This window comes from Ochlerotatus camptorhynchus, unplaced genomic scaffold, assembly GCF_037179485.1.
Source record: "Ochlerotatus camptorhynchus isolate MF236.1 unplaced genomic scaffold, CSIRO-AGI_Acam_v1.1 ptg000304l, whole genome shotgun sequence".
NCBI classification, from domain to species: Eukaryota; Metazoa; Arthropoda; class Insecta; order Diptera; family Culicidae; genus Ochlerotatus; species Ochlerotatus camptorhynchus.
Window position 1 is genome coordinate 3,290,503 of NW_027040792.1, and position 25,657 is coordinate 3,316,159.

At 43.2% G+C, this 25,657-nt stretch overlaps 2 protein-coding genes and 1 long non-coding RNA gene across 6 annotated transcripts in view; all 3 read left to right on the forward strand.

Annotated features, from left to right (window-relative positions):
* Positions 1-25,657, forward strand: part of LOC135707167 (trypsin-1-like) — a 64,626-nt gene that overhangs the window by 7,719 nt on the left and 31,250 nt on the right. The window lies entirely within an intron of this gene.
* LOC135707212 (CLIP domain-containing serine protease C9-like) lies at positions 821-5,563 on the forward strand. The gene is made up of 3 exons (XM_065228972.1): positions 821-2,267; positions 3,456-4,055; positions 4,116-5,563. The coding sequence occupies exons 1-3, from the start codon at positions 2,183-2,185 to the stop codon at positions 4,445-4,447; spliced, it is 1,017 nt and encodes a 338-aa protein (XP_065085044.1). The 5' UTR covers positions 821-2,182; the 3' UTR covers positions 4,448-5,563.
* On the forward strand, positions 8,891-10,152 carry LOC135707213 (uncharacterized). Its single transcript, XR_010518212.1, has 3 exons — positions 8,891-9,439; positions 9,657-9,862; positions 9,926-10,152. It is a non-coding gene; the product is annotated as an uncharacterized LOC135707213 (long non-coding RNA).

Genomic DNA, 25,657 nt, shown 5'->3' on the forward strand with positions numbered 1-25,657 from the left:
TAGTTGTATCAACTCTGCACACCTCAATCTGTGCCGAATATTTTAGCGGTGCCGAAAGCTGTGCTAAACACTGTACCTAATCGCGTCTATCAAGTATTAGATGAGTTTGGCAACTCTGAAGATTCAAAGACTTTGATGATTATTTGTTTGTGATTGTACAAGAAAAATTAGCGTGATGAATTGATGTATCCAGTCTAAAATCACTGCTGCAGCACTGACATTAAACCCGGCTAAGCAAACTGGAGAAAGAAAACCAAATCTTTTCCAAGATTCGGGTCGTTTAACACCAACAAAACACTGATTGTAGTCGTAGTGAAAGCCGGTTCCGAAGCTCAAGTCCGTCGGATTCTCATAAATTCGGAATCGCGCGTCAACCACGAATACATTCTGGCATAGTTCGAGTTTCTGCGATTCGAATTTCTGGTGGATTCCGGCAATCTGGATGTAGTTCTACGTTCGTGGCGTTGATTATGAAACAGTACGACAACAATCAATACGAAACTTAAGATTTTAAATTGGCTCACAACTTGACACTTTCGTTGCTTATCAACCTTATCAGCTAGAGTAGGTAACGCAGATGAGCCAAAAGGCCTATTGAAATCGTGTTCCTTCGGTTCTCTACACACTCTCTCTGATACTGATATATAAGATAGCCAGAAATCAAACAAGTCAGTCAAATATAGTTTCAAATCGAACGCATCTACCGTGTTATTCTTACAAAATAACAGGCGAGCAATAAAAAGTCAAGTGACCGTTTTTAAACCCCCCAGTTTCACCGCGTAGTGTTAGTCGCAAATCCGAACAGGGGTGTTGAAATAATTATTTAGAGAGAGTGAATTTTTTTCCCGTGTTTACTTCTATGCTTATTAAGATTATTTTGAGCACCAGCTCCGCAAATCATCAATTACTATTAGAGATTTGCATCTTATTGATATCGGTGGTATATTGGAAACTCTTTCGCTCGAAAGCAAAACATATAACAAGCATGATGCGCGCTTGGATGTGTGAATGTTTTCTCAAGTGTTTCTGTTGCGTATAAAGTGGTAATGATGGACAATCGGAGCAATCACAAACAAGTAAGAATCTTGCTATTGCAATATAATGATGATGATTTCGAAGATTATATCATCCTCTTTCCTCGTCCGCGTTGACATCTGTCATGCTGACACCTGTCAGTTATTGAGCCCTGGTGGAAAAGTTGGCGAGGAACTCCCAACAGTTTCAATGTGCACTCAACAGATGGCACTGCGATCACATAAGGGTAGTCATTATATGCCTTGTATGAAAAATTGATCAGTGGGATATCTTGTTAATTAGATATCTTTGCTCGTGGTTAAAAGTGACATTTCGAAAGTTATTCTTGATGTTCGAAAATCCCTGTGCTGTCAATCGACCGGTTTTCGAGAAGAACTCAGCCACGGTTGTCAACATTTAACTTCTTGTCTGTCAGAAATAACCACGCTCAGAGCCTTCAGAGCCTTAATTGTTCTCATCCATTGTTGTGTGTAATGGTGTACAAGGTGAGTAGTACAAGTAGGTGAGTATAATGCAAGAGTTGGTAAGTATTGTGTTTTCATATTTTGTTCTTGTAATTTAATCGAATCACGTAATAATTATTTTTATTCTCATATCAGGTTCTATGCAAACAGCATAATCAACAAATACTTCAATACCTGTTTGATCAATACAGATTTGTTACAAACAGATCCCATAATCCCAACAGCAAACAGAGGTAAGAAAACTACAACGATCATTTTGCACGATGCGATTTTTCACCTTGTAAAAACGGCCAAATTTGTTTTGATACCACAACGTTGTGAGCTTTGAATAAAAATAGAAGTATGGAACATTTTTTTCCTAGCTTTTGGGTTGCAATGCAACAATTAAAAACTAATTTTGGTTAATTTTTAAAAATTAACTTCTGACCAGCTAGATTAGAAGAAATACCCCTCTGTGCGTCGCGCGAAACCCGTCACCTTTAATATGCGAATTATTCCCGCGGATGAGCTATAACGGCGTGTTCTCGTCGGTTGACGATCAGTTTCAGTGTACATTTCGGACCGTTCGGACGCAAGGACTGCGACCGTAGTGTCGATAATCGCGCGATAGTGAAATGGTTCTGTGACATCAAAAGTGGCGATTGAGAATTAATCGATCGGAAGCTCGCAGCCTGAATGCTGAAATGGTACCATTGGTGCTGATATTGCTGTTGGTGCACTCAATCACATGCCAAATTGTTTACCAGGATCAGAATTCCGATCTTCATGGTAAGTTCAGTATGAAACAATCATGGCAAGTTTTAGCAAATCCAAAGAGCCACCCACATTGGATCCGGATAAGATGCATTGCGGCAAAGTGACAGCTAAATCTTCTGTTCAATACCCTGTAAGACTATCTTGCAATGAGCACTCATACATAGGATTTCCAGTGAAAACTAGATGCATGAGTGCTCATTGCAAGATAGCCTATATTACATGATATCAGCCTTAGTCTGTACGGGGTATAACTGCCAAATTTACGCCAATGCAAGGAAAACGAATCTAACGTGGGTGGCTCTTAAGTCTGACAACCGGAAACCGGTTCGACGAGTCACGTTTTGGTTTTTATTTTTATTTTTTGGCGCTTCCTCAATACTATCAAGTTTTAGGAGTGTTTGGAAATACGCAAAGTGAGCGTTTCAGGGTAGCGGACCACGTGTTATACCGTTCGTATCATTGACGTAGGTCAGGGGAATCTGTTGGTATAGGTCTACAGAATATACTTGATCTAATGGATTGTAACCTTTAGAACTTTGTATGTTTCAACATTATCGTATAAAAGTTTGCATCATTGAGGAAAAAACGATGTAGGGTAGATGTACCAGTTATGGCTATACGGTCCTATTATGATGTGTTCCAATTATGGCCTATGGGAATTCCATAGGCCATAACTGGAACACACCATAATAGGAACGTATGGCCATAACTGGTACACCTACCCTATACTGTTTTTCGATTGATTTAAATTGAGCAGTGCGGAATTTTGACATCGAACTTGAAGCTTAGAAGGATATCGGGGGTTTTCGAAAAGGTGGACAGCGAGAGACTTTTTTTATCGCTTCGCTAATAATCTGTAGAGGTATGTAGGTATTTCCAAAACGGTAGGGAAAATGCTGGTTCAAGTTTGAGTGAATATTCTTGATATTTCACTGCTCTGAGTTATAAGGAGGTTCGATCTTTCAAAATTGTCTGAGACAAGCACAACGCATAACCCACATCCAGGTAATTCAGCTTCGAACCAATAATAAGGTGAATAAGTATCGCAAACAATAAGAAGTTTGATAGGTATAATGATAGGATTTCTATGCATTTTTAGAAGAGGACCATGTGCAGACTGAGCTTGCCATATTTCGTTCAACTGATCCGTGTTGGGATGTCAGACCATTGCTAAGAACCGTACCGATTTGACCATTTCAGAAGGAGATCCATGCTACCTGAACAACGATAACACAACGATTGGCCAGTGTCGGAAACTAAAGGAATGCGGTAGAAAACACGCCAGTTTAGCGTCCAGATGCGGGTTTGTAGGAAAAGAACCAATCATTTGCTGCGATGTCCTCCAAAGGCAGTGCGAAAAAAATGCACCCTCAAAGCAGCGAATCACCGATCACATCGTGGGAAACACCTTGGTAGTAGATGTAGGTGAATTTCCGTTCATGGCCCTGGTGACGTTCGAAAATCCGATGTTGAGGTGTGGAGCTTCGCTGGTATCCAATCGGTTCTTGCTGACTGCAGCACATTGCATAAGAACAGGAGACTCTAAGCCCATCGCTGTCAAACTAGGTACGAATGAAGTAGATGATCCCGGGGCCGAACTGTATAAGATCAAAAAGACGTTTGTCCATGGAAGCTATCAGCGGTTATTGAAACAGAACGATATAGGCATAATTGAGTTGGAGAAAAACGTTAAGTTAAATAGCATTGTCAAGCCGATTTGTTTATATACCAAACATGATGAACTACCGGAATCGACTGACCTAACAACAATGGGATGGGGAGTGGGCGACGATGGAAACTGTAGGGTATGCAATAATGAAGTCAACTTGCAATAATAATACCATCATTTATTAATTTTAGTGTCCAATGCGCTGTTGAAGGGAACTATTCGTCCGATAAGACGTGCAGACTGTCAAAGACGGTTCGATGTTCTTGTGAAAAAAGGTTTAAAATTATCGGAAAACCAGCTGTGTGCCTTGGGAGACAAAGATGATACAGGGATATTCACTGATTCTTGTGGCGGGGATTCCGGAGGGCCACTAGTGCTGCAACGGGGTGACAAGTGTTATCTCGTTGGCATCACCTCAACTGGATCGGGCTGCGGAAGCAATTATTTCTCTGGCATTTATACTAAGGTCAACAAGCACCTGAGTTGGATCATCAAGACAGTTGAGTGGGATGCTACTCCGTAATCTCAGCGCTGCTTGAAGATGCGCACCTTTTTGTGTTCTTAGCTTTTCAATAAATGGGGGTTTGGCCTATTTTCCGTCCTACTAGCACAGCTCGAGCGTTACCTCTTTTTTTTTTTGCATTTAGTGCACTTCGGGCGGTACAGAAAAAGCATTCTAAACGCAGTCAAAACTCTGAATCTGAATTATCTACGTGTGCGGGGCAATCCTGCTAGAAGCATTAAAAATGATATTTTTACAAATAAATTGAATGTTTCTACTAAGGATGACATCTTATTCTTTTACGACTCGTAGTGAAAATATATCACCCAAATGCATCTTAACAGCGGCGAATGTAGACAAACACGGTGTTAGGTCTCGTTTTCTTATATCACGGAATTATTTCGATTATCCACGTTAGTGTTAGCGTTGTAACGATATACTTCGTAGATTGGATACTAGTGTCCAGTGTTGGGAAAATATCACCCTCCTGATCACCCTTGATTTTCGTAGACAAAAATCAACAAGCAAACAACTGTGGTTGATACTGCAAGCTGTGATATCACAGTTTGGAATATCAAACTAACAAAACTCACCAGCTGCAAATCTCACCAAACTGTGGTGAGATAAGGGGGTAAGTCACTCTGTCACCTTGTGCCTGTGTTGATTGTGTTCCTTGGTGTTTCTGTATGACCTATCTGTCAAAACATTGAACGAAAATTAATGCCCACTGGCAACCATAACATCCATATTTGTTTATAAACTAAAAATTGACTATTATCTTTTTTCCTGCATTGGCTAAAAATCCCAGAAGTAGTTAACATTATTAACAAATCATTACTTTACCATAAATTAACAAATTCAATTCGACACGATTGCAGGATTCATGTGCAATCTGTGGCCGTTGGAGGATTACATTCCCCAAGTAACCACTAAGCCATGGAAAACGGCACTAATTCAGTTATAAAGTCGCATAAAGAACATTGCACAGTGCCTATACAGGAATTATATAATATTTGAGTGCTACCCAAAAGCCAGTTTTGGCGAATTATTCGACTGATATACTGCCAACCCCACGTTTACTACACGGTAACCGCAAAATACCCAATAATGACTACAAAGTAAGCATTTTCAAGGGAGACTGGGACTACCCATTAAATGAGTAAATGTTACTCAAAAATATTTGCTACTATCATATTTGTTACTCAAAAATGAATACTTACTACTTGTTTGTGTGGTTGTAATTACTCATAAATGGGTAAAATTTCACTCATTTAATGGGTAGTCCCAGTTTCCCTCGAAAATGCTTACTTTGTAGTCATTATTGGGTATTTTGCCGTTACCGTGTACCGTGACTATAAAGTGATGTCAAAACGCAAGCCAGGGAAAAGTTTGTTTATAACTTTTAACTCTTTCTTCCTCATTTCAACTACCGTAGTGGATAGAGTTAGTGTGGAATAAAGAATGAGTAGAATTGAGCGAGCGTGAAGCGCGCTAGACCGTAAATAACCAAGGGGGGAGGTGGCTGTCAAATACGAACAATCGTCGCCTACCTCGCATAACCCGCATAACTGGTTCCAAACGTAAACAAGCCATAATTTGCCATGCATTTCATGTGTGAATCATATAATAGATCAAGAGCAAATTTTCATTACGTCGAATGTAACAAAGGTAAACAAAGTCGAGCTATCAGTGTCAATCGATTCTCCTGCTATTACACTATATACTGTCCGAATATAGGATCAAATCCCATTTTTAAATTTATTTAAAAGTCAAATTGCTTTTTGACGTAATCACCTTCCGATCAAAATAGTTTTCGATGTTACTTAAGTCACCCAATTTCTATGGAGATGCCGTTTGACTTAAGTAACAGCGCTGAGAAACCCGTGAAAAGTGTACGTTCGTCGTTTCGCTTTCTCATTATTAAAGTGAAGAAATCGAACTGTTTGTTGCTAAGATGATTTCGGTGGTCCTAAAATGATGAATGGGCTGCACGTAAGGAGACGTAATTGATAATTCTCCCGAATATCCTGGTAAATACACTTTGACTTAAGTAACAATAGGGGCCACCAAACGACGTATAATAACTTTTGACTCAAAAACCAGTATTTTTTAGCATGAAACCTAGCGATTTGCATTTGTATGATTAAAACCCTGCTAAATATGTTAAACATTGCTATCACTACACGAAAAGAATTATTCATATTGAATGTATTAAGCAAACCACATAGATTTTTGCCATTGCCATCCGCTCATAAAAAGTATAAGGATAAGTAATTAAACATATGTATAAGTCTTATGGATGCAATGAATCGTGCTTGAATGAAAAGTATAAGGCTGACTTATACTTTTTATGAACTTTGAAACATAAGAATCATTGAATTCGATATAGTATTGATGAAGTCCTTTTTCAATTTTGTTTACTTTTATATTTCATTAGAAAAAAAGCCAAAAAAAAAAACGAATTGGTGTGAATAGATTTTTTTATGAATAATGATAGATATATGAGTGGTATAAAACTTCATGCATCATCGCGTGCATCGTGCATTGTGCATACTGGAACCCGAATTATTTACAGCACCGAGCTTTCGAGCATTGATCTGGAAAGTATAGTGTGCAACTGAAGATGAATTTCGCACTGCTTTATGATTGGGATCCGAAATTGTCCTCATGCCGTTGATCCTTCTGCATACCGAGAGCACCTGTCGTACCGAGTATCTCGCGTTGATGATTTTAAAACTATTAATGGAATGATGATTATTATATAAGCTGTAAATTTTCTACTCACGTAGTTGACATCCTTTTCCGATTCAGTCAAAAACAACTGTTATTTTTCAAAGCAGTGCTATGTAAAAAGTATAAGTGAATATTTATAGTTTTTGGTCATAACATATGATTAATTCTTTTCAATAAAATATCTCTTGGTTACTATGTGTGCCTGCATGAATTTAATGTGAGTGAAATAATGAATAACATTTAGTATAAGGTAATGAGAAGTATAAGTCTATTCTTATGAACAAAATAATTGATTTTCTTTGAGTGTATGAGATTATATGTGTTTACTTGGAAATAGGAATAACTTTTCGGTCATCAAAACAAAACTTTATTTTTCTCGGATTGGTGCGAATGTTACTTACGACATAATGAAACTAATGTTCTGCCCGACAACAACTCAGCAGCACGAGACTCCTTGAACTGTGTCTCAGAGTCGGCGCACTACTGGGCAAACTGGAGGGGCTACGCGGATAAAAAGGCACTTCAACTAAACTGAAACACAACGCGGATCAATTTAATCACTGTATTTCTCCAATTACCGATAGTGTGGATTGTGTGGTGTTGTGTTCGATTTTATTGGCACATACCCTTGATGACGATGGCGACTACGACGACTGCAGTCCAGCGAGCGCTCGCTGTGGTTCCGGAAAGATCCTTAAAGGCCGATCTTGTCGGCAAGATGGCGGTACCACCGCTCGGTGAAATTGCGGTACAATTCCGACAATGGCGGACGAAGCGAGGCTGACCGAACGTCGGCCGTAGTGCGATGGCGGGTTGGTTTTACCGGGCTGGTATAGTGGTTTGTGGAGATGGTTCCGATGCACAGGCGCTTCCTTCTGACGAAGCCGGTCGACGACGGCAAGGCCGCCCTCTGTCGAACCGGGAAGGGAAATTCTCCTTGGCGTTTAGGGCCTTCAGCCCGAGAACAATGTCCTTTACGGTTAGGTCAAGGTAACTCAATGTCACCTAGACCGTAGCGTGCAATGACGGTCCTTGACTCGCCAACCAGAAAACCATTTGATTGGTTGAAAAGAAAGGTCCTAGCGAGGAGGTAACATCCATTAGTGCCTTGGACCAATTTAGAGGATGACTTGGACTTTACCTGAATCAGCTGAATTGGTGATTTCCACTTCACCTTGATTCACTACTCGCACTGTATTCTGTTGGAATGGATTCCACAGACACTTCTGGTCTACACGCTCGCCTGAGATAAAGTGAACGATGGCCGTTCTCTAAGTATCGTAGAACCCTTCAGCTCATCACCCGTGACTCCGTGTCACCATTTTGCCGCGGCCATGCGCGCCTTATTCAGCAGTCGGCCGTTAAGCATGGCCGTATCGTCTGTCCAGTGGGTTTCACCGCAAGTGTTACACAAGTTTATTTGAATGCTCGATCACATGGTGCATATTTAAAATATTGTATTGAACCTTTGTAACAGAACGGTTACACTATCCCTCCGCCCAGGTTAAATAAGTGATCTGGTTTAGGAAGTAAACCAGAGTAATTATTTAATCCCACACAGAGGTACAAATATCCTTTTCAAAGCTGACAGGTAGTTACAAAACAGTTAAAATAAACATATACTAATCGCTACGCGAAGCAGTTAAAATTCAATAAAAAAACATTCAAACTCTATAAACACTTTAAAATCATCGGCAAACTAAAAGTTAAAATTTCTTTAAGAAAATTACTATAATTGAGCACGTGTGATCAAATTGTTATGAGTATTTGTTTCAGTTAACACCAGGGGTGAATTCGTTCTACTACTTCATTTTCGCTAAATTCATCTCGCCTTCATCCTACTCGTGGTAGGAGATGGAGATGACCAATCAGTCTCTTCTCACACGCGATCGCGATTGTACATGCAGTTGACCGGACATCTACAACAGTGTTTTGTTACAAGGAACAATGGACTAAAAATTAAAATTGTGCTACTATAACAGTGAACAAAAAGAATATGGCAAGTTAACAAATGGTGATACTAGCTCGGATTTTACAAGATAAGTATTACTTTATGTATCTACTATGCGTTAAGCTGGACGAAACTATTTATTTTCAGGTTTGTTCGACCAGGTGGCCTCCTGGTCTTATCAGGCGTGATCTACTATGGAGTTCCTATTCGTATGGTTGAGCTTTCTGTGCACCTTGAAAGCGATCATTATGATTTTTTTACGCCTGTGGAACAACCCTGAGAACGATCCCATTTCATCGATAATTAATTACTCTATATGGTTCAAAATAGTAAGTACATACACACAATTTTAAATTACTATATTCTATTATTCTACTTAAACCTATTTTTATTCTACTGCTATTATTCCCCTTATCAACCCCTCTGTTATAACCTCATTCGTATACAATTTTACTTACAAAAGGGTTCAATCTCCTATCTATTCACATACATTTACTTTTGCTGCGCAGCTTTTCAATTGATGACGTCATTACTTTTCATTTACAGATTCAGCACACAACTTCATCTTTTCTCGAGCAAGAGAGCTTTCTCTCTGCTCTATGACTCGGACAATGATTGTACCAACCAACCATCACTATCTGACCACTATCCAAAGGACAGTTCATTCGATCGAGGTACTTTGATGACCGGAGACAGAGAAGCTGATCTGTGTTGCAACAAATTCGTGCTCTAATAATGCACTTGTTTACAAGGTACTTCTAGTTCTGAAACTCTAGTACGATGTTCATCATTCTAATACTCGAATTCTCTTTTAGGTATCGTTTACCCTCATTGGCGAGAATCCGAATCATCTGGACGAAGGTCTGCAGCTGAGAATACGCCAAGATGCTTGCCATTCTCGTCTGCCAACTCATAGGAGCTCGTTCCTCGCCTCGCTACGACGACACACGGAATGTAGACTGGCCCATACTTGGCGTTGTACTTCTCGACGGCGGAAGACAATCGGAAATTGCGCTTGTACACCCGCTGTCCTACTTGGTAAGTCGGTGCCAACTTTTTGTGACGAAGGTTGTAATTTTTTAAATTTTTCTGGTGGCTCTTTAATAGATTTTCTTTAACTACCTTAAACATCTTTTCATTAATCTGCTTCCGAAATACCTCCCTCTGATCTACTGAAACCTCCTTTTCGTCCCTTTCAAGACGATGTTGTTCTCCTTTGGTGACTTTCTCGTGCCCGTACAGGATCCTATAGGGCGAAAATCCAGTCGAGGCATGAACAGTCGTATTCAGCATTTCCTCAACCTCAAAGATGTTTGAATCCCAGTTCCGTTGATCTTCTTTCATGTAGGTTCTCAGGCATGCATTTATTGTCCGGTTCAGCCTTTCTACCGGATTCGCCTGACTATGGTGTCTGGCGTTCGGCCAATGTTGAACTCCTCGACGTTTCAGTAATGCTTGGAACTCTTTTCCCACAAAAGTTGTGGCGTTATCGGATATTATTACCTCCGGTGTTCCAAACCTTCTCATCCAACTGTCTTCAACAATCCTGCACACTTCCTTCGCTTCAATTTTCCTCAGTGGGGCAAGAAGGGTCCATTTAGAAAACAGGTCCATCATGACCAACAAATGGCATTTACCCAACTTGCTTCTAGGTAAACTCTGAATGAAGTCCAGTGCCAGCATCTGAAATGGCTTATTGGTGAGCTTTGGTCTTCCCATCACTGGTACTGTGGCTACCGTCGACGGTTTACACGTTTTACACGTAGTGCAGTTCTTGATATGCTTCTTGCAGTCTATAGCCATCCGAGGCCAGTAGTACTTGTACTTCAAACGTTGAATATTTTTCTCGTATCCTGGATGCATCGCAGCTTCGTGCTCTTCATCTAAAACCGTCTTCCTTAGATCCTCTGGAACGCATAGCTTCCAGTCGAATCTGTAATCCAGTGTATCTGTAGGGCTAGACACGAACTTGTATAGTTTGGATGTCTCGATCTTGAAGTCCGCATACTCCTCTGGAGATTCGGTTACCTTGTTGAACAGGTCTGAATACCAATCCGATCTGTTGGTGATCTCCAAGGCTTCTATTGACCTCGACAAAGCATCCGGAACTATGTTTTCCTTGCCTTTGCGGTGACGGACGACCATGTCGTACTGTTGCAACTGCATACTCCATCTACTTAATTTGGAGGACGACTTCCACTTCGTGTTCAATATAAACGACAGGGCGGACGAGTCGGTGATCAGAGTGAATTTTGTTCCTTCTATATACGGTCTATATTTCTCGATCGCCTCCATCGCAGCCAAGCCTTCTTTTTCTGCTGCTTTCCACGACCTCTGTGGGGTGGTTAATTTCCTCGAAAAGTATGAAATTACATGCTGAACCCCGTCGTGATCCTGGGTTAACACCCCCGCAATCGCACTGTCACTAGCATCGGTCTGTACCGTGAACGGGAGCTCGAAGTTTGGGTTCGCTAATATGGGTGCCGAGATCAACCGTTCTTTAAGATCGATGAAAGCTGCTTCGCATTGTTCATTCCATTTAACGACCTTTGGTTTGCCCTTCAACAGGTCCGTTAGTGGGGCTGTGATTTCACTATATCCCTCTATGAACCGCCTATAATAGTTAATCATGCCCAAGAATCGTCTAAGAGACCGAACTGAAGTCGGCCGTTCAAAGTTTACTATCGCCTCAACTTTATCTGGGTTCGGTCTCACACCATTCTGGGAGAGAATAAACCCCAAATACGGCAGTTCAGGGACACAGAATTTAGACTTTTCCAAGTTAATGGATAGATTGGCTTCTTTCAGCCTGCGGGCTACATCTTTTATACATCGGAGGTGATCCTCGAAGGTGTCGTTTGCGATAACTATATCATCTAGATACACGAACACCTTCGGTTCCAACTCACCATATCCCAGTACCTGGTCCATCAGCCGCGACAGGGTGGCTGGACTATTAACCAAGCCGAATGGGAGTCTAGTGAATTGGAACAACCCTCTGCCAAAGACCCGAAACGCCGTATATTTACGCGAATCATGGTCTAACGGAATCTGCCAAAACGCCTTGGACAGATCTATTGTTGTGAGATAACGCGCAGATCCCAATCTTCCAAGGATCCGGTCTTGGTGTGGCAGAGGGTAGACATCCCTCCGAGTCCTATCGTTGAGTTTTCTCGCGTCCAAACACATTCGGACTTTTAACCTGGTATCTCCATCGTTGGTATCGCCTCTCTTAATCACCGGTACTATCAATAGGGCCCAATCACTTGTGGATCGTTCGACTACTCCTGCTTGAATCCATTTGTCCAGCTCCAAGTTGACTTGTTTCTGAACCTCTGGAGACCACGGGTAAGGATTTAGCCGAACTGGACCTGCTGTGTTGAATTCCTCGGTGATTTCTATTTTGTGGGTTATGAGCGAAGTTGTATCAAGTATCTGACCTTCTTCAAACGCTTTAAACTCACATTTTACTGCTTCCAGCTGTTGCTGTTGCTCTGGAGTCAACTGCATCTCCTCTTCTTGCTCAACTTCTACTTCATCTACTAGCGCTTCAGCCGAATCTCTTATTGTGGGTTCTATTCCAAAGAGTTGCCAAAAGTTCATCCCCAGGATAAACCTTCTTTTTAAGGAGGGAGCAATCAGAGTGGTAACCAGTCTCGTTCTACCGTTGAATGTGATTGGAAGATGTACTGCTCCTCTAACTTCTAAAATTTCTCCTCCAGCGGTGAAAAGCTTCGTTTTGGTTTGGGTTCGTTTGATGTTCAGTTTCTTCAGCAAGTTTTCACCTCCAATGCCCAGAATCGAAACCTGGGCCCCACTGTCTAACAAGCCTACCATTGCCATCCCCATCACATCGAACCTCACGAATGGACGATTATCTCCTTCGACTGTTACGGTCAACTCTTCAACTTCTGGGTTAGACGGTACAAATACGGTCGGAGGTTTTTGCGAACGCACTCGACGACCTCCTACGTCGATTTGCGTCCGTTTTTTTGACAAAACGGACAATTTTCTTTCGTGAAGTCATGAAACCCACAAGTTGTACAGAACGTATCTCTTTCTCTAAGACACGCCTGGTAGTGATGAAATTTTCCTCTACAGTTGAAGCAAACGTTGTTTTCCGGTATTCGGTATTCCACGACTCGTTTTTCTAAGGTTCCTTTACTGCTTCCTTCCTGAACTGCTGGTCTCGGATTCGTAAACTTCTGTTTCTGATCTGGTTTCTTCTGGAAAGGCGCTTCTTGGCTCTTACCTCCACTGGTACTGTTTCCAAAGGATTTTGATTTCCATTCCTTTACATTGTTGTAAGTTGGTTTCAGGGGCATCCTCTTAGAAACCTCATGCACCTGTACAGGTTTATGGCCTACCTCGTTCTCCTTATTTCGGTACAGGTACCAGTTTGCAGAGTCCAGCTTCCTTCCCCAAACTTTTAAAGCTTTTAGGGTTCTAATATTTGTAACCATTAAAGCATTTTTGTAATCCGACCGTAGATTTCGGAACACGATATCAAACTTCCGTTCTTCCGAAGCTGGCACTGACATGTATCCGAAAATCTCCTTCATCGCATTGTAGTAGTCCGTGAACTTCTCCGATCTCCTTTGCCTTCTCTGAGCAGCCTGCTGCTCGTAATGGAAGTCTAGATCCGGTGACTGGTACTCCAGCTTCAGCTCGGTGACTAACTCCCTCCAATTCTTGAAATCATCATTCCTTTTTCCTTCCATGTACCACGTTCGTACACCCCCTGCAAACAAATGAATTGCCTCGTTGAACAACGCCTTCCTGCTCATATTTTCTGCTTCGGCCATAAACTCAACCTCAGCGATAAACTTGTTCAGCAGTTTTCCGTCATCTTTCCCATCATATCTTAGCTTCCATTCTGAAACTGAACGTGGTCTTCGCACCGCACCTCTTCTCCTGTTATGCCTAGCTTCACCTGAACTGTAACTGGTACTCTCCTCGCTATAGCTTCCCAAACTCTCGGTAACATCATCACTAGATTCATCGGTACTCTCCGCTTTCCGTTGCTTTATTTTCTTCATTGCTGCTTTTTTGTCTTCTTCTAGTTTCTTTCCTTGCTTTTGTGCCTTCCCTTTTACTACTTTTTCTGTATTTTCTTTCTGTTTCGGTTGTCTAACATCCTTTTCTGTTTCTTTTTCCTTTGCTCTTTCTACTTTTTCTTTCCCGCGACCGGCGATCGATTCCGTTCTTCCACTCAAACTCAGTGTACTTAATTTCTGTTCCAGATATTTGTCCACTCGACCTATAACCATTTTCATCATCCTATCTGCTTTCTTTGTCTTACTCTTCTTTATCTTTGACGCTTTCTTCGGAGTACTGGTTTTCCGTTTTCTCTTTTCTTTTTCTCTCTCTTCAATCCCTTCTTCTGACGAAATCGACTCCAACTCATCCTCATCTGTTTCCTCCTGACCCTGAACACTCAACCTACTCAACTCATTCTGTAAATTTTCCTGCATTTCTAACACTGCATCTGGGTCAGTCGAAAGAAACGAGAAATAGTTGTTAAGCAACTGAACTGTTACATTTTCCACGCCTTGGGTGTTATATTTCATCCCTTCTTTCAATCTTGTTAACCTGAAAAGTAAATGCACTAGTCGTGTCTTCAATGGAGGCAAATCTGCCTTCTTAACCCTTCTATTCTCTAACTCCTCACGGATCATGGCTATCTTCTCATCCAGTAGATGAAATTCAGCCTCTTGCTGTTCGTCAGGCAAAGCAAATGTATCAAAATTGTTCTCTTCTCTTTGTAGCTTCATCAATCTACGTAGTTAGCGCCTCTTAGTGTCCCTAGAATCACCACTTGAAAACTTTCCATGCCGAATTACCAGTTCATGCTCAATTTCATCATCCAACAAGTGCGCGACGTTCATCGACTGATAAACCATAAGAAATTCCGGAATCATTTTTATTTTTTTTTAATTCACGTAACTAGTTCAAAATTTAATCATAAACTAATCTTAGGCAAAAATTCAAATAAAAAGTAGCACAATATATACAAAATAAAAAAAAATCAATTCACTAAGCCTAAGAAATACTAATACTAAAATTCAAAATAAGGAAATACGAATTCAAATAAATAGTGTTAATTGTTTTGTGTATGGTGTTTTTAATGTTATGGTGTATATGCTCATTCAGGACCTTTTTAAATACTTTATCAACTTTTTGTTGCTGTTTGATTTTAGTGATTATGAATTTGCGATTTTATCAAACTTTAACCAACTTTTCAGCTTGATCTTTAATTTTAGCACACCGAAACCAAATCAACTGGCAACTACCTTCCACCTTCTCAAAATCAAATTGTTGTTCTATGTTGGCGAAGAAATACTGTGCGGATCCAACAAAATCAGTGTAAAACTGAATGTGTTATCTCCTCCCGCTCGTGTCAAAAAATTCAAGCAATTTTTTTATACTACACGATCCTCCGTTTGCCTTTCGCGATTTTGGCTGGGAGCCAATTGAAACTAATGTTCTGCCCGACAACAACTCAGCAGCACGAGACTCCTTGAACTGTGTCTCAGAGTCGGCGCACTACTGGGCAAACTGGAGGGGCTACGCGGATAAAAAGGCACTCAAGCTTTCAACTAAACTGAAACACAACGCGGATCAATTTAATCACTGTATTTCTCCAATTACCGATAGTGTGGATTGTGTGGTGTTGTGTTCGATTTTATTGGCACATACCCTTGATGACGATGGCGACTACGACGACTGCAGTCCAGCGAGCGCTCGCTGTGGTTCCGGAAAGATCCTTAAAGGCCGATCTTGTCGGCAAGATGGCGGTACCACCGCTCGGTGAAATTGCGGTACAATTCCGACAATGGCGGACGAAGCGAGGCTGACCGAACGTCGGCCGTAGTGCGATGGCGGGTTGGTTTTACCGGGCTGGTATAGCGGTTTGTGGAGATGGTTCCGATGCACAGGCGCTTCCTTCTGACGAAGCCGGTCGACGACGGCAAGGCCGCCCTCTGTCGAACCGGGAAGGGAAATTCTCCTTGGCGTTTAGGGCCTTCAGCCAGAGAACAATGTCCTTTACGGTTAGGTCAAGGTAACTCAATGTCACCTAGACCGTAGCGTGCAATGGCGGTCCTTGACTCGCCAACCAGAAAACCATTTGATTGGTTGAAAAGAAAGGTCCTAGCGAGGAGGTAACATCCATTAGTGCCTTGGACCAATTTAGAGGATGACTTGGACTTTACCTGAATCAGCTGAATTGGTGATTTCCACTTCACCTTGATTCACTACTCGCACTGTATTCTGTTGGAATGGATTCCACAGACACTTCTGGTCTACACGCTCGCCTGAGATAAAGTGAACGATGGCCGTTCTCTAAGCATCGTAGAACCCTTCAGCTCATCACCCGTGACTCCGTGTCACCATTTTGCCGCGGCCATGCGCGCCTTATTCAGCAGTCGGCCGTTAAGCATGGCCGTATCGTCTGCCCAGTGGGTTTCACCGCAAGTGTTACACAAGTTTATTTGAATGCTCGATCACATGGAGCATATTTAAAATATTGTATTGAACCTTTGTAACAGAACGGTTACAATAATGAAAATTTGCTCTTGAGATATTATTCTCGAACACTATAAGTTCAATTGTGATACACTTGGATTTCATGTGTCATACATTTTGTTATCGAAAGTTTGACACTTAATCATCAAATTTCCCGACGATGACGACATATCCGGGCTGATAGCCAGAAAGGTAGGTGGTGAGAATGTTGGCGTTTGAATAATATCGCTTTCAGTCGTAGTTGGCGGATTCCACGTAGAGCTTCCAGTGGGAGTTGCTTCTGCTTCGATGACTGGCGGGATCCAGTACCTTGATCCGAGCTGGTTGACGTTCGACTCCTTAGCTGGTTCAGGTGCGATCCCAAGTAACCAAAAGTTCCACATTCAACGATTAAAATCACTTCCAAATTTCGTAAAGTTCAAATAAAGTTCCGACCGAACCTTCAAGTTCCATAAAGTCCAAATAAAGTACCAACAGAACTTTCAAGTTCCATAAAGTTCGAATAAAGTCCCGACAGAACTTTCAAGTTCCATAAAGTTCAAATAAAGTTCAGACAGAACTTTCCAGCCACATGAAGCAATCCGCACAAGTCTTTATTAGTAACAAATTTAATGTACGTAAATATTAAATGATCAGTGGCCCGAATAAATCATAATTCTTATATTTATGCAGTGCATCAACATTCTATCACCCGAAACGGACCAGCCAACTTCATTCAACCGGCACAGCAACGGACTTGATAACAACACAGCCAACACGAAAAGCTGTTCAATCTGTTCTGCCTGTATGGAAATGTCAGAATAAAGTTCCTAAAGACCAAAGAGGGTACCGCCATGGTCTAGATGGGAGACGTCATCGCAGACGAACGTACACCCTGCCAGACAATCACTTCCCAGGCCAGCAAAAATCGCATTCTCCACTTATTCAATACCCCACCCGTATGCCGTCCGAGGATCTGCAGCTGACTGTATTCACCACCAAGGACTGCCACCCGTAGCAAGTGCGAATGTTTTCGCTGACATCGGAAAGTTCCTCCTCCGGATTGGTCGAGTACCCGAGCGTAGCCCTGGTGGTGAACACCATCATGAAGTAAAACCACAGCGCGATATTTCCGTTTATTATGAAGCTGTGCTTCTCCTCCTCCAAGAAGATGACCGGTGCGTGGAGCAACGAGAACATCGAAAACACGTTAGCTTTCTTTTTTCTGAGAAGAACATAGCCTTCCTTTCTCTGTGTAGTTAATGTTATCATTCGTAATTATAATTTCTTATTGTGTTAGTTGGAAGTGCAAAAAGGCAGGAGAGTACAAATAATGTGTTGAACTATTTTAAATTTTGCCAAGATGGTCCTCCAACATTATATGTTGGACGATGAAACGGTTGGTGTAGCAGTAACCGCCATGGATGTATTCGAGCAGTTCGAATGGTATAGTTTTTGTTTGGTTGTTGACTTTCCGATTAAAATTCAAGCACTGCTTGTCGTGACCGGCCCGAGATTTCCAGCGTCAGCCACGGCTACACGAATTAGCGATGCAGATCCCATGGCTGCGGCTGCTTCCAATGCTTGCTGCTGCTGCTGCTGTTCCTTCTACTGGTCCGTCTTCTCTAAAATTCATAAAAAAAAAGACGGACCAGCAGCAGCATTGCAAGCAGCCGTGGGAGCTGCATCGCTAGTTCGTGTAGCCATAGCCGGAAACCTCGGTCAGGTCAAGATATCGCTGTCAGCTGTTCTTCGTCTGGGAGGAAATGTGGATGCGACTGCCGTCACGGGTGTAACGATTTTGAGAATCCATGGCGAGACTTGGTGGAGATTCACGGTTGCTTTGAAAATAATTTGATTATATTGTGGCAACATCAATAACAAATTTTGACATATGCACACTGCGTAAGCTCAAAAAAAGGTGTTGCCAGTAACTTTAAAGATCATAAAAATTGTAACCATGGGTGCCAAACAGCGTCAATGACGACGCCCGGGTGTGCCCAAGTTTGATTTTGGCACACTGTGTAGAGTGACCAACCCCTTGATCCAAACATAAAAAAAAAATAATTAAAAAGTAATTTCCTGGATTCGAACCCGTGTATTCGGCATGCGATCTACGAACGCTAACCACTGCGCCACAAATGTGTTGGAATGCCATGCGGAAAAATACCAATTTACAATTCATCAAGGTGTTGTGTTTCGTATTCAAGTCAGTCAGCTGGCACTGAAAACTCCAACAGTAGGCGGGACAACAGCTCACTTAAATATATCTCAGATGACACAGCGGTTCGTGCTGGGGCTCTCACGCAGAAGGACTGGGTTTAATTCTTCAAACATCTACAATTCTACTACTAATGCTGATAAATCAATAATACACATTATTACCTGCCTTAGAAATAACTTTCATAAAAGTGCGAACTAAACATAGAATTGGTGTAGAGGACAAAAACTTTTTTTTAATTTATTTTATAAAAGTTCCGTTCAAGTTCCGCCAGAAGCTGCTTAGAATGCTCTTCAATTATAATACCGGAACTTTCAAGTTCTTATAACGACTTAAAAATGAGGCTGCTTAGAATTCTAAACACCATCATCAACCAAGCTGCTTAAGCCACAAATAGCCTTTTATCAGAACTTTTGGTTACTTGGAGGCGAACCAGCCCAAGGCTGAAAGCCTCCCTAATAAAGTTAAATAATAATAATAATAACTTTTGGTTACTTGAGATCGAACTAAACGACGACTATCGATCAAGACATTGTACATCACTCGTCCTACTCTTTCGACAATCGTTCCAGGAACCCAGTTCCAGGTGTTCTTGGTGTAGATGTTGGCGTAGACGAGATCGCTTGGGCTAAAGGACCTCATTCTAGACTTCTCCTGGTCGAGAAATGACGGTTCCGGCGGTGCAAGTTCTGACGATGGACGTAGTTAGTTCGAGACAGGTGCGTAAAAGTCGTTCGAACATGATTTCCGACGGTGATAGACCTTAGGTGTGCTTCGGTAGGCCAGCAAGAACGGTATCCAAGGCTTCATCGGTTGAACTTCTCCCCTTTTCAAGCTTCTTGATCGCTCGCTTGAACGTGTCGACAGATCGCTCTGCTTGCCGTTTGATTGTGGGTGAAACGGTGCAGTTTTGCAGAACTGAGCGAATGCCGAGCTTGTGAATTGGGTGCCGTTGTGTGACACCAACGTTTTCGGCAGGCGTGCGAAGATACTGCGGATGATGTTGATCGTTGCAGAAGCCGTGATGCGACGTGTGCGGATGACTTCCAGCCATTTCGAAAACGAATCCACGACGAGCAGATAGTAGTCGCCGTCGATGGGACCAGGACACCCCAACAAACAATTTTAGCTGCAGCTTAGCTTATACAGGCAAAAATTAACTGCATAAGGCAAATTTTGGCTGTATAAGCTAATCTGCAGCTAAAATTGTTTGTTGGGACTTTGCCAAGGACGTGTTGGCTTGGGCCAGGACACAGGGGTCGCTGCTGCAGGGGACTTTGCTGTCAAGCCGCATGGTGAGCACGTTTTCACGATGGCTCATAAACGTAGCTGCGGGAAAGTGCTTTCATCCACTGAATACCGGGGTGATCTACATTATTAAGCATCGCTTGCTTAGAGGAGACGGAATGACAAGCCTTTCGCCGAAGAGAATGCAGTCCTCCACCGTGGCTAGCGATTCACGGCGATAGTGGAAACGAAGAAGTTCTTGATTTGCGTCGCTGGCCAGGGAATTTGACCAGCCTTCCTTGACCGTCTTGAGCACCCGATCCGTCTTCGTGCTTTGTTGTACTGTGTCAAAACTCAAAGGAAACACATTAAAAGAATCACACACTACTGACCTCATGTCACTCTCCAAGGTCACGGAAGCGATCACGAAGTCTTCGTCGGGTTTCGCATGGTGGTTGATGAGACGAGAAATGATGTCAGTGTGACCAAATTTGTCCGTGGCCACATACTCCATGACGAAGTCGTACATCAACAGCGTCAGGGCCCAGCGTTGCAGACGGTTGGCAGTAGGGTTAACTACGGCCTATTAAGCACAACCCTCACTTAGTCTTCCTTAATCTAGCGCAGTTTAGCACCAAACGGAGTGTTATTATTACTGATGGCTTCCAAATTTATTTACCTTTCCGTACGTACCATAAGATTTGATAAAGAGAAACCAATCGTTGAGATATGGTCAAAAGTCTAACACTGCTTCTTGACGCCAAACTTGGCCTACGGATTCTAAACTCGGCGTAACGCATTGAAACGCCAATGAATTCACTTCGGCATATCGGATGACGATTCAGTCGGAGCGCTTCTTTTGTTTTTGAGAATAATGGGTGCAAACCTTCATATCACGCGTTCTCATTGACTTGGTTCGGTAGCTTATTAACTAAAGTATCGTACCAAACGCATAATTGACTAGTTAACTCTGAAATCATAGATTTATTTGAAGTTTTCTGCTCGATAGGCCCATAATGGGCGATTAGACTGAAGTAGTTCTCTACCCTATACACTGGAATGCTCTTTTTGCTCCCGAAGATTCGAAGTAGTGGTTGATGGTCGGTTTGGAGGAGGAACTTGCGTCCGAATATCATGCGGTGGAACTTGGTTACCACATATATGATGGCCAATTCTTCACGGTCCGTTTGGCTGTAGTTGCGCTCGGCTGGTGCCAAGGCTCTCGAAGAATGCTCGACGACTTTGATTGTACCATCGGGAAAACGGTGACTGATGGTCGCTCCCAGACTGATTGATGACGCATCGGCCGAAACGATGATCTCTTGCTTGAATTGTAATGGGTCAGGAGCAAGCCCGACGACAAGATGGTTTTTAACTTGTCGAACACCCTCTGACACTCCGCCGTCCAAGCGAATTTGACTCCCGTCTTCAGCAGTTCGTCCAGTGGGTAGCGCAGAGCTCGCATATTTGGTACGAATTTGCCGTAGAAGTTTACGGCTCCGAGAAACGACCGAACTCCCGACACATCCGTGGGTGCCGGCATGAGCTAGATGGCTTCGAACTTGGCTGGATCGGGATGAACTCCATGGTGATCGAGTAAGTGTCCAAGATATTTAATCTGCTGACGTCCGAAAGAGCACTTCTCGAATCGGACTGTGAACCTGAATTCTTGCAGACGCTGGAAAAGTGCACTCAGGCTCGTCTTCTCCGCCGACTACGATGTCATCGATGTAACCGAAAGTGTATTTGAGACCCGCCAACATGGTGTCAACGAGTTGTGGGTGTTGATTGCGAGGAGCTTACTCGATGATTCGTCGACTTCAAGCTGCAGGTACGATTCTGACATGTCGATGATGCTGAATACCTTGTAGTTGGTGAGCTTGATGAAGATGCCTTGCGGTAACGGCAACGGGTATTGGTGTGGCTGGAGAGCGTCGTTCAAGCCCGTGGAATAATCACCACAAATCCGAATACTGCCTTCCGAACCACCACAATCGGAGCAGCCCAGTCCGAATAGTCGATTGGCGTGATGATCCGCAAGCGCTTGAGACGGTCAAGCTCATCATCGACAGCCTGGTACATGGCGTAGGCCACGGGACGTTTTGGACAATACACTGACCTTTGTTCTGGATTGAGGTCGAGCTTTACCGTTGCTTTCGTACACCGTCCGAGGTTGGTGCTAAACACTTGCGGGTAGGCGGCCTTGAGCCGCTCTACGATGGATGAATAGGAATTGCTGACCTGTCGACAGAAGACGTTCATCGGAACGGAGTCGAGCTGGAATGCTTCCACCAAATTCAGACCCAGGATGTGTAGATCTGGCGCGACGACGTAGATCGTTCCCAATTGCGTTACGTCATTGACGGTGATCGAGCAAATCGAGCAATCGAACTCCGATAGTAACTTCAGAGGATCGCCCGATGCGGTTTTCACGTTCACACGGTGATCTGGTTGGTGGTTTTCCTAGCTGCTTCCAGGTCTCGGATGATAGGACGGTGATATCAGAGACAGAGTCGAACTGCAGTCAAACCGAAACACCATTTTTTTTTTTTTTTTTTTTTTTTTTTTTTTTTTAATAAGTAAGTTTTATTGGTCAGTTTATTTGATAATAGTATTTACAATTTGTTATTCTAGATCTAGGTGAAATTTCAGTGCATCTACATCAATTCTTTCGTTACAGTCACAAACAAAGCAAATGTATTTAATAAAAACTCTAAGCACTTCCACACGCCTTCTTCTGTCTATTCCTGCTAGGACAGGTATCACCAAGTCTTCAAAAGAGAGTCGTCTCCATCCATTCATTATGCCTGCAATCCTCTGCTGTAGAACCGTCCAAGCCGGGCCGACACGAGTACAAGCACAAAATTTATGGAGAAGAGTTTCAGCCGTTTGATTGCTACAATGTGTGCAGTTTTCGTCCGGTACTCGCTGCATTACGAACAGTAGTTTTCGGTGCTCGATTTTACCATTCACGAGCATGTAGAGTTTCGATCGCTGCGTTGAAGAGAGCTGCTTCGCAGCAATGTTTCGCTACGTGCGTGGCCAGTCGTTTTGTGGACTGTTGCGTTCCACCTTTGGCAGTTCGATTTGCTGGACAAAATACTGATGGATTTGATCGGCGGAGGGGTTATATTGGATTTGGAGAGGAATGTGGGATAAATTTGATAGGATTAATTTGATGTCGGGAAGATCTATAGAAATTGCTGGGCGGGGATTATCGTGGAGAAGAAGGGATCTATAGTAAGGTAGGGAATCGATCTCTCGCAAATGTCGGTGGATGGTGAGCGACTTACACTTAAACACCGGTAATTGCAGCTTCAGTCCACCATGCTCCCGGCTGCGCGCCAGTTGTATCAATGGTACCCGGGCGACTATCCCACTCCACAGGAAGGTGCCCATCCTTGACGTAATTTTCGCTATGTGTACGCCTAGTGGAGGTAGAATGGATGAAAGGTACCAAATCCTAGATGTTCCAAACGTATTCAGCACAGTCACCTTCTGAAGTAGGGTCAGGGTTCGAGACGACTGGAGCCACATCAGTTGCGCAAACTTGCCAACCGCCGCATTCCAATTCAGCGTCGTCATCAACCGAATCGAGTTTGCAAAAATCACTCCCAGGATCTTCACCGTGCTGGCTGTTTCCAGCCACTGGACGTCGATTTGATTTCCCTCGCAAAATCCAACGTCAATGGCAACAGTTTTGCGTACATTCAACTTGGCGCCGGCGGCTATTTCGAATCGCGTGAATAGCCCATGAATCGAATCGATTTGTGCAGTTGATGTGACGATCACACTGATGTCGTCCGCATATGCCACCAGCAGATCAAGCCCACATGTTTGCTCAAGTCTGCACACAAGTGGATGAAGGTACAACACGAAGAGGTGCATCGATAACGGGTCCCCCTGCCGCACCGAGCGCTGGATGTCGATCGGCCGTGAGAGATGCCCGTTCACGAGCAGTCGAGAGGTGGAGCGGGAAGTGATCTCGGAGAGCAAAGTGACGAGATGCTGGTTGAAGCCGAGCGAGCGCATGGTTTCGAAAAGGAATGAGTGCCGGACCCGATCGAAAGCGTGATCTAAGTCGAAGCTGATGAGTTTCCCGGCGCGGCGATGATGACGGAGACTAGCTATCCGATCTTTAAGAGCGAGAGTTGCCTGGAAGATATTTCGCTCTGAGTTTGAACATTTCTGCCCGTCGCTTAGTATGTGGTGCGCTCGCATCGAGATGGAAAATGACAGGTGGGCAGGAACTCACGGTCTCCCAGTGTTGGTGAGTTCTTTGCCGTTAATGTTCACTAAAAGTTCACTATTTTGCCATACAGAAATTCAAAACAAAATTTTTTATCTGCGGATTTGGACAGTTTTTGACCTGTTTCATACGACCGGAAGGTGTATGCTGGTCACAAATGCCGTGCCAAACTGATTTCCTACGCAATTAATCAATCTTTGATGTGAATTTCGCTAATAAACACGAGGAGCATTTCTTATAGCAAACTTGCCATAACAAAATGGGCATGGTTCATTTGAGTAAACAAACTCACACTTCTTCCGACTGTGGCACCTCTCTTTCTCGCCTGGCGCTCGCATCACACCCTCCAGCCGGGTTTTGAGAATGCGAGAGAATATTTTGTAGTCCGTGTTTAGAAGCGATATGGGACGATACGAGCGGGCTGTGTCGTCGCCACCCCAGGCGAGAAAGAGAGGTCAAAAACTGTCCAAATCCGCAGATAAAAAAATTTGTTTTGAATTTCTGTATGGCAAAATAGTGAACTTTTAGTGAACATTAACGGCAAAGAACTCACCAACACTGGGAGACCGTGAGTTCCTGCCCACCTGTCATTTTCCATCTCGGTCGCCACCCTTCTTCTTGACCAATACAATGATACCGTCTACAAACGTTGCAGGAATGTTGCCAGTGAGCGCTTCGTTCATCACCAGATTGAGTTCTCGGTGGATGACGTCGAACATGCGGTAGTATAATTCTTTCGGGAGACCATCACAGCCGGGGGATTTACGGGATGCGCTGGCCCGTATTGCAGCGAGAATCTCTGACGTGGTGATCTCACTCGAGCACGCTTCATTTAACTCGTCGTTGGGTGGTATGGCATTCTCGCAGACGAACGTGTTCTCATCATCTGCTCTCTCTTCTTCCGAGTATAGGCGGGAAAAGTAATTCACCATGTGCGCCTCGATCGCGTGAGGATCATCAATGGTATCGTGCTGCATGGTTTGTAACCGGGTAATGACGGTTCGCTTTCTTCTCCGTTCTCCCAGTTGGAAGATGGAGATGGGTTCTCCCGCCACGTATGTCTCGTTGATGCGCATAAACATGTGCGAGAAGTTGCGTTCATTATGGAACTCGTCGAAAGCAGCTCGCGATTTCCATTTGAAAAAAGATTTGATTTTGGGCTTAGCATACGACAGCCACCATTCCATCCAGGAGGCGTAGTTTCGGCGCTGACGGGTCCAATATTGCCACCGGTATTGGAAATCCGCCACATTTTCGTCAGTCAGCAGGTGGGGGCGAAGGGACCAGAAGCCTCGGCCGTGTTCACGTCCAAGGTGGGGAAGGCAGAGTCTGAGTGTCAGCGCT

Bases quoted from the DNA above. Each gene is read 5' to 3' on its own strand.
- LOC135707212 (XM_065228972.1), top strand. From the start codon at position 2,183: ATGGTACCATTGGTGCTGATATTGCTGTTGGTGCACTCAATCACATGC. The intron at 2,268-3,455 runs GTAAGTTCAGTA...TGACCATTTCAG, and splicing joins TCAGAATTCCGATCTTCATG to AAGGAGATCCATGCTACCTG. The intron at 4,056-4,115 runs GTAGGGTATGCA...TATTAATTTTAG, and splicing joins AGTGGGCGACGATGGAAACT to TGTCCAATGCGCTGTTGAAG.